At 49.1% G+C, this 17,302-nt stretch overlaps 1 protein-coding gene across 1 annotated transcript; it reads left to right on the forward strand.

The window, feature by feature from the left end:
• Nucleotides 1–1,173: 1,173 nt before the first annotated feature.
• On the forward strand, nt 1,174–12,235 carry GFI1 (growth factor independent 1 transcriptional repressor). Its single transcript, XM_074597438.1, has 6 exons — nt 1,174–1,393; nt 1,659–1,865; nt 6,423–6,838; nt 6,927–7,064; nt 8,644–8,809; nt 10,878–12,235. The coding sequence occupies exons 1-6, from the start codon at nt 1,279–1,281 to the stop codon at nt 11,054–11,056; spliced, it is 1,221 nt and encodes a 406-aa protein (XP_074453539.1). The 5' UTR covers nt 1,174–1,278; the 3' UTR covers nt 11,057–12,235.
• Nucleotides 12,236–17,302: the final 5,067 nt, after the last annotated feature.

The raw sequence follows: 17,302 nt of genomic DNA on the forward strand, positions 1-17,302 counted from the left end.
CGGGGGCGGTGCCTGCCCGGCGGCGGGGAGCGGCCCTGCCCCCGCCGGACGCGGAGAGGCCGGTGCTTCGCGGCGCGGACAAGGTTGCCACTTGAGGGACAGCTCCCGCGGCCCCGTCGACGAACTCCGTGCCGGCCGGGGCAGGCGGCGCCGGGCCCCTTCCCTCCTCTCCCCGTTCGCAAATCTGAGGCCACTGACGGGAAGGTGGGGGGGAAAAAGGCAGCAACTCCCCGATGTCCCCAAAAGACCCACACAAACGTGCTTTGAACTCGCTTTTTTTTGCGCCGCGTCAAGTGTAACGACAGAGGCGGCCCGGCGCTGGGCAGGTTGCCGTGAACCTTTCCCGCCTTCCCCCGAGGAGCGGGCTCGGGGCAGCCCTGGCTAACCTGTCCCCCTCGAGCCCCCGACTCCCCGCAAGGCCCCCCCAGGAGGTTTCCCACCTCGTCTCTCTCTCCCCGCCCCGGCTTTCGGTGCCCGCAGCTGCAAGGTGCCGCGGCGCCAACAGCTGCGGGCTGCCGGAGAGATTCCGTTTTGTTCGTTTTCGCGTTATCGTGGTTCGCGCTGGCTGGGTGAATCAGTCCCTCCGACAGCAACAGCCTCTCAGGCGCCGGGTTTAGGCTGTCGGGTTTATAACGACTCTCCCGCCCGCCGCGGCAGCAGCCCTGCGCCGTCCGGCCCGTTCTGGGTGGCGGGGACCGGTGAGCCATTTCGGGGGTGCGTTTTGTTGGCGCCGCGGCTGCCGGCGCGAACGCAAACGTGGAAGCGCGGTGCGCCCACTCCGCCCAGCGCGGCCGCGCTCCCGCGGAGGGACAGGGCTGCACATGACCGCCCCCCGCCGCCGCCCCCAGCCCCCTCAGCTCCCGCTCGTCCGGCCCGCCTGTTCCCCGCGATCCGGCTGCCGCCGTTGGGCCGGCATCCCTCCTCCGACGGGCCGGGCACCGTTTGCCGTCGTGCCGTCGGAGCGCGGCCAGGGTGGCCCCAAGGGCACCAGGGAGGGGGACGGAGGGCTGAGTAGGTGCGCTCCGGGAAGGGGGGGGGGAGGCAAGCGAGGCCGGGGGCGGCGGCCGGAGCCACCTGCGCGCCGCCACCTGGCGCGCCGCCCCCGGCGAGCGGCCCCTCCCGGACGGCGCCCCCGGCCCTCACCGGCGGGCTCGGCGCCTCCCCGCAGGTTGCCTCCCCGCCGCCGCCCCGCGGGAGACTCGGGGGTGACGCTCGCCGCCGCCGTGCCCGGCGTTTGGAGAGGGAGTGCGGCCGCGTCGGCCGTGGCAGCACCCCACCATGCCGAGGTCCTTCCTAGTGAAGAGCAAGAAAGCGCACAGCTACCACCAGCCCCGCTCCGCCGACGAGGACTACAGCCTGCGGCTGGAGACGGTGCTAGCCCAGATCTGTGCAGGTAGGAGATCTTCGGTCCCAGCCTCGCTTGCGGCGGACACAGCCCCCCCGCCCCGCATCACCCCGCTGCCGGCGACACCAGCAGCGGCCGGTAGCTGTGCAGCCCCCCACGGCATCGCAGCCCCCGCGGGACGCCGGAGGGGCTGATGCGGGGTTGGAGAGAGTCCGGCAGCAAACCCTGGTGGGAGCTGGGCCGCCGCGGGAGGTGGCTGGCTCACACCAAGGACCCGCACTGAGGAGCCCCCCTCGCTCCCTTTGCCCTGCAGACAGCAAGATCCCCGAGGACACGGGGCTGTGCCGCACCGTCCTGCCCGATCCGGAGCCTTCCCAGGGGCGTTTCTCCCCGGAATCCCACCTTACCGAGGCTGCCGATGGCACCTCCGAGTCAGCGCCCAGCTGCGAGGGCAGCGTCTGCGACAGGGTGTCCGAGTTTGAGGATTTCTGGAGACCTCCCTCGCCCTCCGTCTCGCCAGGTAGGACCGGGGCGACCATCGCCGGCTGCGTGTCTGTGTCGGTGCCGTGGGGCAGTATCTCACGGCTGGGTGCCGCCGTCGAAAACGAGTGGAAGGGACAGATTTGCCTTTTCCCACACGGTGGGAAAAGGCAAATCTGTCCCTTCCACTCGTTTTCGGGTTATCTCTTTCGGGTTGCTTTTGCAGCCCGTCTACCACTGCTGAGAGAGCAGTGAGTGACAGGCTGTAGGAAAGTTGTGTTGCCATCGGGTGTGATTTTTTGGTTTCTGATTAATTGCTAGAGGCAAGCTAGTTATGTTTTAAAGGTCCCGGCATTATCCTACAGGGTCGTGCTACCCGGAGTTTAGATGTTTTTTAAGACAGTAAAAACGTCTACTAGGCTATCTATATACCTGTGGTAAACTGCGTTGACTTTGTGTTTTGTACTACCTGCTAGACATTTTCCCTAACTCCCTTTCAGGTTATTTCTTGCCTCTTGCCTATAAAAAGGATCTCTCCCTCTCCCTCCCTCCCCCCCTTCTCTCTCTTTTTGTTGTTTTGCTTTTCTAAAAACGCATTCGTAAAAACCAGATGAAAATAATGACGGTCAGATTTAAACACCCCAAATCCAGGAAACTCACACTTATGGCTGCAGCGCCTGTCTCTAGCTCCCTCGTCCTGCCTTTGATGTGGTTGGAGCAGTGGGAGATGCTGTCCCCAGCCTGGCGCGAATACTTATCTCGTTTAAAAATACAATGGTGTCATTTTATAACAAAAATATGGATATATAAAAAACACTTTTTATTGCCTCGGTTAAAAAGTGACAGCTGGAAAAAAAAAAACCAATTTCTGTCTTAGGGAAGGAAAAATTGTCTCAGCTTTACCAACTGACAGCAGGCGCCAGCAAATGAATACACAGTCCCCTTTCCCCACCGATTTTCCCACTGCGTCTTTATAGTGTCCTTGCATATCAATGGCTGATTGTAATGATGTGGGTTTGCATTTTTAAAGCCTCCCCCTCTTTTAAGAGTCTTAAAGCCCTTTGAGGAGACATTCAAAATGCTGCGCAGTATCATCACAGCCAGCCACGGGACAGTTTCAGCCTGAAAATGACAGACCGGACCAAATGCAGCAGTCTGTTTTTTGCTAATATTTCTGCACAAAGTGTAGCAACGTGTGTAATTTTTGTTCTAACGAATTTGTCCTGTTCCTCCTTCCCCAAGTAATTACAATTTCTGCAGGGGAAACAGACTGTTTTCACGAGGTGTCTAAAAGACAGATGTAAAATGGAGCAGGTATTTACCAGGGTTGCTCTGCCTTTTCCTCCTCCCCACTCATTTCTTCCCCCGTTGTGGAATTCATTAGCTCCCAGCCAACCATCCGGCTACTAAGGGAAGGTGTCTTTGCAAAATGAGGGTGACATCTCCAGATCAAGATTTTTCGGGGACAGTGGGGGAGGGCTGATTCCATCTCCCACCCACCCCACCCCCACTTTCCATCCCATTCACAGGATGAACGGGAAGGTAACGGGACTCCCAAGTACTGTAAGGAAAGTGCTTTACTAAATGAACCTCAGTGCATCGAGAAAGGTGCTCTTACGTTAATGATGAAGGCAGTGTCAGCAAGATTAGATAGTCGGGCTTCCTCCTGCAGCAGCTCCCTCCAGCCCCTCTGCCTTCCAGCTGCTTTGTCAGATTAAGCGTGAAGCTGGAATTTGTGCCTAGGTCACTTCTGCAAGACACACTGGCCAGAGACTGGATTTCTGTGATTGTGTTTGTCTGGGTGGGGCACAGTTTCTGTGCTTTGACAGGCAGGGCAGAGGAGAAATGATGTTTCTAAATCATGCTCAGGGCAGGTGCAGTGAGTAGCACTATCAACCCCTTATCCCTAGAAGTGAACATAGGTGCAGGTTGCACTTCAATAGGCAGTGAAAGCCAGATTTCAGGTTTGTGTTCGAGTGCTGTGCTGCTGAGCCAGGTGGGCTTGCACAGACACAATACCTGTTAACGCTCTAATACATTGTTGACTCCATCAGTGCAAATCACTTTGTTATTTAACCTCACTTTCTAAGTGTGTCTGTAATCACATGTGTTTGCATATACAGAAGGTGCCTGATAGCAGAATATTAGTATGTCCTGATGAGCCTGTTGAAGCTGCAGTCTTGGAGGGAGGCTTTTACTGGGTATAATGGAGTTATGCAGAGAGCGTGGTATTTTGCGGTCTTTAGAGGAGGACACTTGAATCTTTGCTGTGCATATCAATCTGTTCCCAACCATTTTGGGTTGAATTTGCCTTGCCTTCAAAAAAGAGTATTAATGTTTTTGTCTCTCAGAACTGGTATATACAAAGGCTGCACAGAATTGCTAGGAAGAAGAGGGAGAATCTGTCCCTTCCTGTTCACCCCTCGGAGGCCTGGATGCTGTGGAGTGGAGGACAGGCAGGCACAGAAGTGCCCTGCAGTGTGGCAGAACAGGGTTTGCAGGTCGCTTTGGGTACATGTCTTAGGTGGCTTGAGCTTGCCCCTGAGAAGTATAGCGTGAGTGGCTCCCCTGCACTTGTGCTTGAGAGGTCTCCAATGCATGTGAGGCGATGGAAGGAACATTGCACGCAAACCGATCTGTGGTGCAGTGTTTTCCGTGTCCTGTGTTGCCAATTCCAAGGGCTCAAAAATCAGGTCAGCTTTCCCTCTCCATGAACTGGCTTAGAAATCAAGATTGTAAGTAATACCTTATGGATATTCAGTTCTAGTGTTGAAATATTGAGGGTTTATGTTTTCTTGCTTTTCTTTACAGCCTGGGCTAGAAGTTGACTTTAAGAGGAAAAAAAAAAAGTTAAAACAAGAACAACCAAACAAAAGGAAAGCTGAGGGCCTGATGAAATCATGCAGTTTCAGGAGCTGGGGCTTTAAGATAGTTTTGAATCTTGTGATAAAATCGTGAGAGATGGCAACACTGAAACTGGTTGCAGAGACACAAGATAGATGATGTGACACTGACCACAACTTTGCAGTCAGTGCAGAACAGGAAAAATCATGCTCAGCACCATGTCAGCTAATTTGATTTCATCGCTATGTTCAAATGTCCCAGTTGGTATGTGCGCATATATTTCCAACCAAAAGACTGCTAATTTGAATGGAAGAATTTGAGACTGTTAACATCTGAAATTATGTAAAAGGTAGCAAACAGTCAGGTAATTCAAAGCTCTATTTCCATCTCATTTCCCACTCCCCTCTGTAATCCTCAGTGACCATCAGCCTATCCAAATGGATAGACTAACACACCATGCCCTCCTTCCCTAGCCCACCCCGGGCTCTCTTGGTTTGTTGAAGGTTGAGAAAGCCATGGGAGCTGCGAAGCTGACAGGAATGACAAAAAGCAAGAGGGCAATTGTGGGTGGACAAATTTTTGAGTAAGGCAGGTTATTCTGGAAGCCTAAGTTGTAAGGGATGCCAGTGTTTCTGTGAAGGCATTAGCAGTTCATCAGTTAATTGATTAATCTTTTCCTTGGTTCACTAAAACATTTGTCCAGTGGGGAGATTTGACTCTCCCAGTGCTGCTGCCTGTTGTGGTGAAGAGTGAAAGCTGAGCACCTTGGGCATTAATCAACATCTGTGGCACACAGTTGGGGTCTGCTGCCTCATCTTCCCTGCCCAACTCTGCTTTCCTCTATGCAAGGCTCCCTGAGAATTTGTGCCTTTAGACACTGATCTCAAAGGTTGTGTTCGTGCCATTGCATCAGATTGCTATGAGCCCTCCAAGTGTGATTCATCTTCTGGTGCACACTGCCTTGGTCAGATGCTATTGCCAAAGGTGATGATTTTGTGAAGCTCTACGTGTTGGATGGACTCAGTTTCTTTACTTGGAGAAACTCAGACCAATTTGAAACAATCACGATTTTATTTCAGATGAGGACTGATTTTAGTTTATTTTTTTCTGAAAAAGTGAGGCATGACGTGCAACCACCTCAGAAGCTGTTCTTTATTTCAATTATGCTGTAATATAGTTATGGAGAGTTGTGGCATGAAGTTGAGACACTATATTTGGGCATTAAATTGTGCAACAAGCAGTTTTTAGTTTGCTGAACAGGTAAATCTCGGCAGACTTGTGCCTTCTGGCACCTCCGTAATGTCATATTTGCTATATGGATGTGTGGGATCTACATCAGAGCTTAAATATGTGGACTGTCAGCTCTGATGCCCATCTTGGGACATAGTAGATATACTTTTCGGAGAAGCTGCAGATAAAACCAAAGGAAATTGCAGACTGAGTTGTTCAGTGTCTCCATAGTCAGATCAATGTGTACACACCTGGGCACCCAGAGATGGATGTAGGCAGAATTGGTGGCTTCTTGAAATGATTTGCCTGGGAGAGCAGGTAAGTAGGTAGTACTGCATGCACAATCCCTACTATGCAATATGAAATGTCCTCCCACTAGAGATGAAAGGGCAGCCTTAATGTGCAGTACAGGGGTCTGGCTCTGGGCACAAATCTGGGTGTTGAGACGATTCTGGCCCATGATAGCGCGGAGGCACACATGATAGTGAAGTGCACTAATTCCCATGCCCTTGTGTTTCTGCAGCCTCAGAGCGATCTGTGTGTCCGTCCCTAGACGAAGCATCCCCCTTCTCGGTGCCCTTCAAACCATACATGTGGAACAGCGTGGGTGGCTCCGAGCTGAGGCACCTTGTGCAAAGCTACAGGCCCTGCCCGACACTGGAGCGAACCTCAGCCCTGGGGCTCTTCTGCGAGCGAAGCTCTGAGCCTGCCCTCTATGGTGCAGAGTGTAGCTCTTCCCTTGGACTTTACAGTGACTTCGGCTCCCCGGGCCCAGGGCTGTTTGAGCGGCCACCGGCAGCAGCACCTGGACTCTATGCTGAGACACCACCTGGGCTGCAGCAAGAGAAGGGGCCAGGTGGCATCAAAGTGGAGTCGGACCTCTTGTGCCGCCCTTTGCTCATCAGCACTGGCTCTTACAAGTGTGTCAAGTGCAGCAAGGTAGGGATCCCTTCTTCCACACTGGCTATGACTCTTCCCCGGCCCCTTCTCACTGGCAAGCCTGACCCTGTGTGCTCTCTCCCCTCAGGTCTTCTCCACGCCACATGGCCTTGAGGTACACGTGCGCCGCTCACACAGTGGCACGAGGCCCTTTGCCTGTGACATGTGTGGCAAGACCTTCGGCCATGCAGTCAGCCTGGAGCAGCACAAGGCCGTGCACTCACAGGTGAGAGCGGGGCGGACTGCCAGGATGAAGGTCTGAGGGCCAGGGCCAGCTGCTTGCTTCAGATGACTCTGGGGAGGCCGTGAAGGCAATCACAGGCAGTAGGTGGGCATCTAAACTGAGGAGAGGAAGAGAACATGGTAGGGCTGCAGTGGGCAGTTGTGGGTGAAGAATATGGTGGCAGGCAGAGGAAGGGGTGGGCAGCTTAGTGAGCAAAGGAGCATATAAACAAATTCAAGAACACAGGCTTTGTTTCCATTCCCCAGACCCTGCGTGCATCTCTATTAAGCAAAGGGCACTTTTGGCACTCCAGAAGTAACAGATAATAAATAATAAATTTTCACGCTCAGAGATGGAAATTGTAATGCGGATGTCGACCTTTTTTAACAGCTTAAGCAATTCACTGTGCTTTCTTTCGATGCAGCTCTCCTCATTCTTTCTCCTCCCCTCCCCCAAAGAAGTGAGTCTTCCCTTGTTTGTAGTCATTGTGTCTATGCAGGGAACATCTGAACGACCAGTCAGGTATAGAACACAGACTTCACCCGTCTCGACACACTCTGAGTCACACACCAAAAGAATATGGTAGTTAATTTTGGTAGGAGGACTTGTAACATTTTCCACCTGCTGATATTGTGCCACATTTCCCCTTCACCCACCCACTTGACCTGGCGAATCTTCCTTCTTCAGATTGGCTTTTGGAGGATAGAGTTACAGCAATGGTTTTTCCTTTCTAGCTGTTTTATTTACAATTTCATGAGTGTGCAACAGCAAAGCACACAATGAGGGGAAATATCTCATCACCCATTAAATAATGATGAAAAGAGCAGCACTGCATATTGTGTCCATGGAGGGAACAACATTTTAGGGCGGGTGCATTAAAAGCCCAATAAACTAAGGTGGTTGTATGAAAACATAGCGGGAAGAGGAAGGTGTGATGGTAGTTAAGGGATGAAAAGAAGAGATGATTTGTGGTGGAGAGAAGTCTGTGAAGGAGAGGAGACAGCAAGGTCTTCATGCATTTATTTTGATATGTTAAACTAGTAAACCAAAAAGCTGTTTTCCCCAGGTGCTCTAGGTACCTTCCACTTGAATTTTAATGGAACTACAAATAAGCAGTTAGTTGTTACCCTGCCAGCAGAAGTCAGCCTGCCACAGAGATTTCCCAGGAGACCCCAGCAGACCTCAGCACCTACTTTCTGTGTACAGTGGAGAGCTGGCCTCTGAATAGCACTGCAGCTGTTGGGCTTCCCAGTGGAGTGATCATGTCTTGGGCCCCGCTTGCAACGTACAGGCAGACTCTGTCTGGTTGGTCGGGGCTGCTCCCACCTGCCCCTTCCTGCTGTTCAATTACATTTTTGTGAGGAGCAGCGCACAGTACTGGGAGAGGGTGCATTATCTTTTTTTATCATGTGGCGCTATCATGCCAGTGTTAGTGTCTCCTCAGGCCAGCCCAGCTCTCTGGAGAAGTGGAAGTGCTTGCTAAGGCAGAAAGGGCAACACTGATATGCTGCTGAGCAGTTTGTTGCTGGTGCGATCACTGCTGTGATATAACATTTGTGTGTTTGGGCTCCTCTCTCTGCAGGAACGCAGCTTTGATTGTAAGATTTGCGGCAAGAGTTTTAAGAGGTCTTCTACTCTGTCCACCCACCTGCTCATCCACTCGGACACCCGGCCCTATCCGTGCCAGTACTGTGGGAAGCGGTTCCACCAGAAATCTGATATGAAGAAACACACCTTCATTCACACAGGTCAGCCCTGGAGCTGCTGGTGTTAGCTACAACTGCGGGGGCAGCTTGCTGAAGGGGTCTCTCTGCAGCAGTCCATGCTGTGACAGTACATGCACCTCCCCATGCTTCTCACTGCCCTGCTGCTCTTCATGCTATCTGAGCTCTACTCGTGCAAAGGAGGGTGATTTGAATGTGGTTTCATGAACAGCAGCTGCAAAATAACCCAAATCCTCACAATCCAATCGGTGTTCCCTTAATAGGATCCACCAATGTTTATTCAAAGGGCTTTTGTGTAAGATGATTTGTAGAGTATTATATTCGTGTAACCTTGATTTACAGCTGAGTTCCCTGGAAAATGACAGGTGAATGTGATTGCAGCATTTCTTTTTGCAGGATCTACCAATTACAATAGGAACAGCAGGAGTCGTCTCCTCCTCTAGATCAAACACTAAGCTGGAGGGCCTAGGGTCCAGCTCTTAGTCTAAATATTTGTTCAGAGGTTGTCTGCACTTCCACCTGGACTTTCTGAGAAATGTCTGCAGTTTGGTACAGAATGGAAGGAGAGGTGCAGAGTTCTCAAGTTTCACTGTTAGTAATAAACATGGAAACTAATAAAGTGCAGGTGAATCACCGAAGGAACTTGTTTTTAACATATCATGCAGTGACAAGGCAGGTTTATCAGAACAGAAAAGCTTGCCTTTCAGACCTGCACCATTCATTTAATTAGAGGGAAATAAATTACGTGTGAGATACAGAAGCAGTCGTAGACACGAAATAACAGCTGTACTGGCCAAACCCAAGGTTCAGATGACCAAAATCCTGTTTCTTGATAGTGACCACTAGCAGGTATCGAGGGTGAAGGCTAAAAATGGCGAATGTGTAGAAAGATGGCATTATATGTAGTGCTGCTTGGTTGTGACTTTTCTAGGTGACAAACAGTGAACAATAAATGTTACTTATAAAGATTTTCCACCAGATGTTTACTGGATGAAAATGAACTATTTAGGAAGTAATACAAAAAGTATTTCCATAGTAATTTTTTCAAATAAGTCTTGATTAAGTAGAACTTCAGACAAATTCTGAGTCAGTCAAAACCATTATTTTGTTGTGAGATAAGAAACTGCCTGGGCTTTTAAGTTGCTAATATAAAAACCGGTCCTTAACAGAATCAGGGATCCCTTTCATATGCAGCATACAGTTGTGAACCGAGCCTCCAACACGTTTTGTATTATTTTATGTTTTGAAGAATCTGGTCTTCAAACGTGCAAAGAGTTTGTTGCTCCAGCTGAAGTCAGTGGGCTCTGCAGGTGCAAAGCCATTCTGAAAATCAAGCTTGGTTTTGTGGTTGGGTTCTTGGTTTTATCCGTTATTTGATAATGCGGAAAATGCACTGAGATCCTGCTCCCATGGAGGCCAATGGAGTTTTGCCACTGACCCTTCCATAGGAGAAGTTCTGGAGACTGGATTTATTCCCATTTATGCCTTTTGCCCGCAGGAGAACTTCAGGGTTGGCTCAAGGGGACTGCTAGCATTTCAGTGTGGGGAATGGAGAGAAGAGCAAATCTCTGGATGAACCTTGTCCTTCAGGGTTCACTTAAGGGCCCTCATACCTCCTTTGGGGACAGACTACAGCTCACTGGGTTTGGCTCCATCTATGTATTCTACCTGCCCCCATGCTGATGCTATAATAATTGATGTCAGACGTTCAGCATGATCTGGTGGTCTTTCCAGGAGTTCCTGATGTTTCTAGGACACAAAGCGAGTTTAAATCACACAGACCCCACGCAACCAAATGTATTCACAAATTATGGGTTCCTGAGAGCGTTCTGTGCTTCAGGCTGCTCCCAGGACTATAACTGGACTGATGGAGGTGCAGCCAAGTCCAGGCCTGCTCAGCTGCAGTGCAGGCTCAGCTAATGCTTCAGGGTTCCAAATTGCATGTTTTTTATAAGAATGACTTCTTTGGTAATCTCACAGGAATCCCTTTGAGTAGCTCTAAGGCCTGGTGTGCATTTCCTGTTTGCTCTGGTCCTGCGCAAGCAGCATGTTGCCTCTTTCACACTCTTTCTCTCCCACCTTCTGCTTGCAGGTGAGAAGCCTCACAAGTGCCAGGTGTGTGGAAAAGCCTTTAGTCAGAGCTCCAACCTCATCACCCACAGTCGGAAGCACACAGGCTTCAAGCCCTTTGGCTGCGATCTCTGTGGCAAAGGCTTCCAACGGAAAGTGGATTTACGGAGACACCGGGAGACACAGCACGGCCTGAAATGAGTCCCAGCTGCAATACGGAAAGCATCTACAACACTATGAGAACAGACTCCCTTGGCTTCCCCGCTGAACCCAAGCCCTGTCCTGAGCACAGACCCTGGCATTACCTTTCTGACCAGGAGCTTGGAGAGGAAAGAGGAGGACAGGGCCATACATTGACAGCTCAACCTGAATGACTGTGAAAGCGGAAATTAAAGGCTGGGGTTTCTCTCTTTCTCTTCCCCTCTCTGTTTCTGAAATAACACTGGAAAATAAGCCTTTTAGATACGAAGCCTGATACTCCAAAGATGGATAAGCTACCAAATATCTCTAAGCTGGAAAATATTTCTCCCATGGCCAAGATGAACCCCCTGAAGTTTTCAGTAGCTTGAGTCACCTTGCAGGGAAACATGGGTATAATGGTGTTTACATGGTAATGACAGAGAGCCATCAGCATGTGGTGTAGGGAGTGCTTGCCTTGGTTGAGTTTCAGTGCTGAATGGCTTCACTCTTGGTTTCCTCTCAGGAAAACCTGGAGAGTCATGACTGAGCTGTGCAGTTTGACATCTTGCTGTTTTTTAAGCAAAGGTACCAGCTTGGGCCTGATCCTGCTCTCACTTGTTCTGGTGCAAATCGGGAACTGCATCACCAGTTATAGAAAGGCCCTTTTTATCCTCCCAGAGCCATCTCTCTGTCTGTGCAAGGCCTGGCTGTGTGCGTGTGTGATCGAGGCATGGGGGGGGTTACTTCTTGCTACATCCGCTGGGGAGAAGGAAGCTTGTGAAGGACAAGAGGAAAAGCCAAAGCACAGAGTTACGCCTTATAACTAGAAACCTGTCCAACAAGTGACTGAGGAGGGCAGGAGCACAGACTTTCTGTCCAGAACCATTACTGGCTTATGCACTCTGGGCTTGTTCTAGTAACTGGAAAATAGCTACTCAATAGCATCATTTGTATATTTGTTTTTGTTTTTTTTATTTTTTAAAGGGAAACTCAGCTGAGGTGGGCAGGAATCATTATAAAAGTATAATTGACTGAATTTGCCTTAAATGACCCTGCATGTACCTCAGTTAGAAAAACGTTGTTTTTACTTTGTTGACAGGTTTGTAAATGTTCTTATTTAGATTTTATGGAGTGTCTTATGTTTATTGGTACATATTTATTGGAACAATGTTTTAAGTTAATAAAGTATTGAGAATGGTCCAGAGTGATTTTGATTTAAATCTTCACACATCTTCAGAACGTCAGCTGTTACAATGGTACAGCATGGTGATTGTCAGGGCTATGGCACTGGAGGAGGGAATGTAGGCACAGCAGAATTTGCACAAGGTCTCTGTTGATTAAAGAACACCACTGCCATATTTATCTGTCCAACTCCCACTGATTTCAGTTAAACAGTTCACACTTCTGAAGACTGGGGTATACTGTGCTTAGGACTACCACCATAAAAGGGTTTAGAGAGGAAACAGAAGTTTTAAGTGTCTGCTTTGGAAATGTAGACTGCCAGAAGTCTCTGCTCAGCCCAGGAGGAACTTGTATGTCCTCCCCCAAGATTAAATGTCTGTGCCTGGGAGTTTGCAGGGACACCTGAGCAGCAGGTGCATCGTTTATACTTAAGCCTGTTGGGACTCAGAGAAGTGCCTTTTACCTGCCTTGTCAGTGGGGCTTGCTCCATCTGGCAGTTGCAGCCCATACAAAAGGGAAGCAGGAGGATGACAGAGGGGACCTTTGTTCTTTTCCCAGCAGGGCACAGCATGGCAGCCTGGGCTTTTACATGTGCACATAGCCTTGTGTGGATATATACTCTTGTTTCCAGCTTTGTACTTTTATTCTGGATGAAACCAGTGAGGAGAGGCCCCTGCTGGGCTGGCCCATCTCTCAGGGCACCCTGCCCACCTGAGGGCCATGGCACTCCACCTGCCATGGTGCCACCCAGGTCCCTCTATACTTCTGCTTTCAGCCACCTCCAAGAACTTCATCTGCAGCCCCATCCACGCGGGGCTGCCCTTGCAGGCTGGGGCTGGGGTGTATCTCTGCAGGACTAACCCAGCACATCAGCTCTTCCACACACAGTTGCCCACACCAAGACTTCACAGATGGGGCTTTTATTAAACACAAGCATGGCATGCAACAACAGCAGTCAGGGTAAGAGGCTGCAGCATAGGCACCACAGGATCTGCCAGGTGCTCTGAAGACCACATTAGGCCCATTATGCTGGGTTAATTAATGCAGAAGTCAGTAGGAGACTAAGAGGTAACAGGGAAGGCCTTGCCCAGGCCAGGGGAGGCTCCGAGGAGCAGCTCAGCCAGTGGCACAGCTTGGGGCTGTCCCTGGGGTGATCCTCAATATTTACCGCACAGGGAAGCCGCTGTTGTGGACGGAGCGAGTGCTGGCCGGGGGTACTGGACACGGGGTGGCCAGGGCGCAGCAGCCGTCCCCAGCCCCTCTCCCCTCAGGAGGGCTATTTCCTGCTGGGCACAGCCTTGGCCTCCCTCCCTGCAGGCAGGCCTTACCCCAGCAGGCCATGAGCGGGCTCAGTTACTGGCATTTACCTTTAAAAATACAATAATCAACATACGCCTGCCCCCGCAGAGTGTCTTATTTTCAAACAGGACAACTGGTGTGGTGGGAGCCCAGTGCTGCCCTGCTGGCTGGGGTTGGGCAGCCGGGGGAGGCAGCTCGTGGTGGGGGTCAAGGGCTCCCCAGCATGGACACAGCCTGGGTGGCGAGACTGTTCTTCAAGGGAAGAGACTCTGCAGGTGTTTTTATTGGTTTAAGCACATCTTCGCCCAGATTGTCTCGCAACTTACTGATATACCCTCAGAGCACTGGTGTTGAGCCATTGCTGAGGCCTGAACCCCTTTAAAATGGCGGTGCGTGGCTGCACAAGAGGGTGTTCTCTGCCTTGCCAGCCCTGCCAGCTCAGCTGCGGATTTGGGTGAAATCCGGCTACCTCTGGGAAAAAACTCTTGGCTTTAAGGTGGAGAATTTGAAATGAAGAGGAGGAAAAGAAGATCTATCTGGGGAGAATCAGAACAGGCTACTGAGAGGCCGCAGTGCAAGTCTGAAGATTGGAAATATCTCTCTCAATGTTATTACTGTGTGCCATTAAAAATGCATTATGCATATTACATGACTCATTATTCATGAAGCAGGTTCCATACCTTTTGTCTGCCAGAGTAACAGTAGAAAGGGTAAGGAGAGACGCTGGAGCACACCTTTGTTTCTTTCTGTAAATTTTTAATGACACCTCTAGCTAACCAGTTGGTGAAGCTCAGTTCCTGCATAAAAGTGGAAAGGCAGAGCTATCTACAGGACGACTAAGTCTTTCAGAAGCTAATTTGAGCTTGTGTTCATCCACACCAATGATGATTAAATTACCTATCAGGTGTGCAGAGCTATCAGGATTCAGGGCATTGAAAAACAAGGTGAATTTATCTGATTGATTCAAGACATGGGTGGAACAAGTGGGTTAAAAAAAGAAAGAGTCTATACCTTATAGATATTATAGAAGCACTTCTCCTGGCAAGCTAATGAACTTGTTACTTTGCCTCCAAAAGTTGTTTTGCCTGTGCAGAAAACAAATTTATTAGTTGGAATCAAAATGCCTTATCCAAACCAGTTAGCAGGGTGAATTAATTCATGAGGCAGAAACAAAGCAACTTATTAGGTTCCATCCTTATGCCGAGCAGAGATGTTTAAAATTAAAATATGCAAACATCATCTGTGTTTTCTATAGTCAGTTTCCAAAAGGTGACAGTAACACTCAGATTGAATATTGCAACACAAGGGAGAGAGCAGCTCTTTCTGGTCTTGCGCCTTCCTCAAGCAAAACTTTTGTTGCAGTTGATGGGGGGGAGGGAGGAAGAGGTTTCTAGAATAAGCCCTGGGTGAAAGATTGCAAGACTCATGCAACCGTATTTGCAAGCTGTGCTGCTGTTGCGCATTGACAAAGGAGTGCTCCTCAAGTCTCTGCATTTTCCTTCCTTAAGAGAGAAAAATCAAACAGGTCAGTTGTGTCAAATTCATCTCCAGCATAACTCCAGTTCACATCAGGAATGGATTTTGCCTTTAGTTATGATTTGGGGCTTACTCTAAACTTAATAGTGAAATATAGCTCAGCATACAGCCCTTTGAGGGAATTCTGATTTAGAAAACCACTGAAATATGCATGTAAGTCAATGAAGTGCTTCTCTAGCAGGGATCTTATGAGATGCCTGCTCAGAGTTAAAATTCCAGAGATTTTCCCTGCTGAATCCTAGAGCTTACTTGATTGCCAGGCCACATTCTGTCTGTCTGTCTGTTTTCACCTGCTGAGAATGCTAAGGGTAATTCTTTCTTTTTTTTTTTTTTTAACTGTCAGTAGGATAGTAGTCGTTTCCAGTATTTTTTCCTCTGAGTGATGAAGCAATCTAAATATATTTAAGGCATGTAAACGTCTGTAATGCATTATAAGACATGCAAAGTGATGGAACCAGATTTGAGAAGATATTTGCGCAACTAAAGCTGCAGACACGTCTGAATATGCATTGGGTACGGGTATCTCCTTGTGTCTTGGACTTCCCTACTGGGGGAAGAAAAAAACCCAACAAAACCCAACACATGAGTCTCAGAAAATTTCTTGAGTCTTTCTCACATCAGTTTGTAATATACACAACATATGGACTATAAATAGAGGGAGCACGTAAATCTGGAAGAAAATGTTTCATACATTATAAAAATGCTGGACACACCTTGTTAGAATAATGTTGCCTAACGGATTAACCTGCAGCATGTGATAAATCTTTCAAATAAGATGAAAGCAAACCACTTTTGTGTGCTTGTTCCAACATGCTGCTTCTCATCTGGATTTTTTTTCTTTTTCAGTAGGGATGACATAACAAAAGAGTACTGAATAAGACAAACCTAGAAAGAAAATAATGTGACAGCTAATGAAATTGTTTCCACCTTTTAATACCATCTGGCCAACTTGCTGACATGTGTGTGATCTCCCAGCCAGCCGGATACTACCGTGCATGGGGCACGTCCACCCCCAGCTCGCCCAGGCCCAGCTTGCCAAGGCAGCAGCAGCTGCAGCAACGCTGGAATCCTCTGCTCAAGCAGCCCAGAAGCTACCTCGGCCACTGGCTCATCCCTCCAGCTCCCTCCTTAGCGTAGGGGACGGAGGTGGCTTGTCAGCCAAGGGCACTGGCAGGCACGCGTTTAAAATGGCCAATATATTCCATTGATTTAGTTACTGTAATGTAGCCAGCTAGCATTAAAGGGAAATTGTAATCCCCTAAGGTGAAAGACAGTTCAGTATGATATACTGCTTATGTTTTACAATTTCTTTCTTTCTTTTTTTCCCTATGAATAATACATTCCCAAAACTCACTGATAGGCTCAACAGGTGAGTTCAAAGGGGAAAAAGAGGTATCAGTGCAAGAGACAGGAAGCCGAACTCTCGGACTTCAAAAGAGTACACTCATCTGATAAGGAAAGGGGCAAAACAGATGTTTTCAGTGTTTTGTGTAGGAAAGCTTAAGTATCGCAGTGAAGAGCCAAAACAAATTAATTGTATTTCATTAAGTGATCAGCCAGGAGAGATTAGACATTTACCTGGTCTAAATTGCTTGCAGCGGCCACACCTAGTGATTAATTTACCCTGATTTAAGACAAGGGATTTTATGTTATCTGTTAAACCTACTAAATTCCCAATTTCACAAACTGTCAGCTCTGCCTCTACTGTTGCCTTTTGCCTCTCTGAAACACGGCAACACGGACAGGCGGGCAGGAGGGCGAGAGCAGCTCCTGAAAGGGAATAGGTAAAAAATGGTCTTGATCATCTTTAGGTAGATGTTCCTTCCATCTCTTTGAGCTGCTGCAGGAGCAGTGGTTGTGGGTGTAGACAGCCCTTATATTGCACACCTGGCAGTCAGGTAGCTCAGACCCACTGGACCAGGATTCTCTTGCTCGCACTGAGTAATAGCAGGTGTGAGTCAGGGCGCTGGCGCCCCAAGCTCTGAGAGCAAAGAGCTGGGTCTTCCTGTGCGTCTGTGCTGGGCTTTGAGCTCACTGCAGGGGCCTGACCTTTGCTCAGCCCTGCCGTGTACTCTTATGTATCTGCTGTCGGTCAGTTTTGGAATTATTTGTGTTTTCAGTACCGTAAATTAACATTAATGGCAATCGAGAAAAGATTCCTTCCTGTGTGATATTTCCACCACAGCTGAGGTGTTTTGCTTGTGAGCTCCACTGCCCCAGGAGCTGGGGAACCTCGCTCCTCCCGTGTTT

The sequence above is a fragment of the Larus michahellis genome, chromosome 8 (assembly GCF_964199755.1).
Source record: "Larus michahellis chromosome 8, bLarMic1.1, whole genome shotgun sequence".
NCBI classification, from domain to species: domain Eukaryota; kingdom Metazoa; phylum Chordata; class Aves; order Charadriiformes; family Laridae; genus Larus; species Larus michahellis.

Excerpts from the sequence above, each read along its gene's own strand:
- GFI1 (XM_074597438.1), top strand. The coding sequence starts at position 1,279 with ATGCCGAGGTCCTTCCTAGTGAAGAGCAAGAAAGCGCACAGCTACCAC. Across the intron at positions 1,394-1,658 it reads GCTAGCCCAGATCTGTGCAG|ACAGCAAGATCCCCGAGGAC; the intron begins GTAGGAGATCTT and ends TTTGCCCTGCAG. Across the intron at positions 6,839-6,926 it reads AGTGTGTCAAGTGCAGCAAG|GTCTTCTCCACGCCACATGG; the intron begins GTAGGGATCCCT and ends CTCTCCCCTCAG.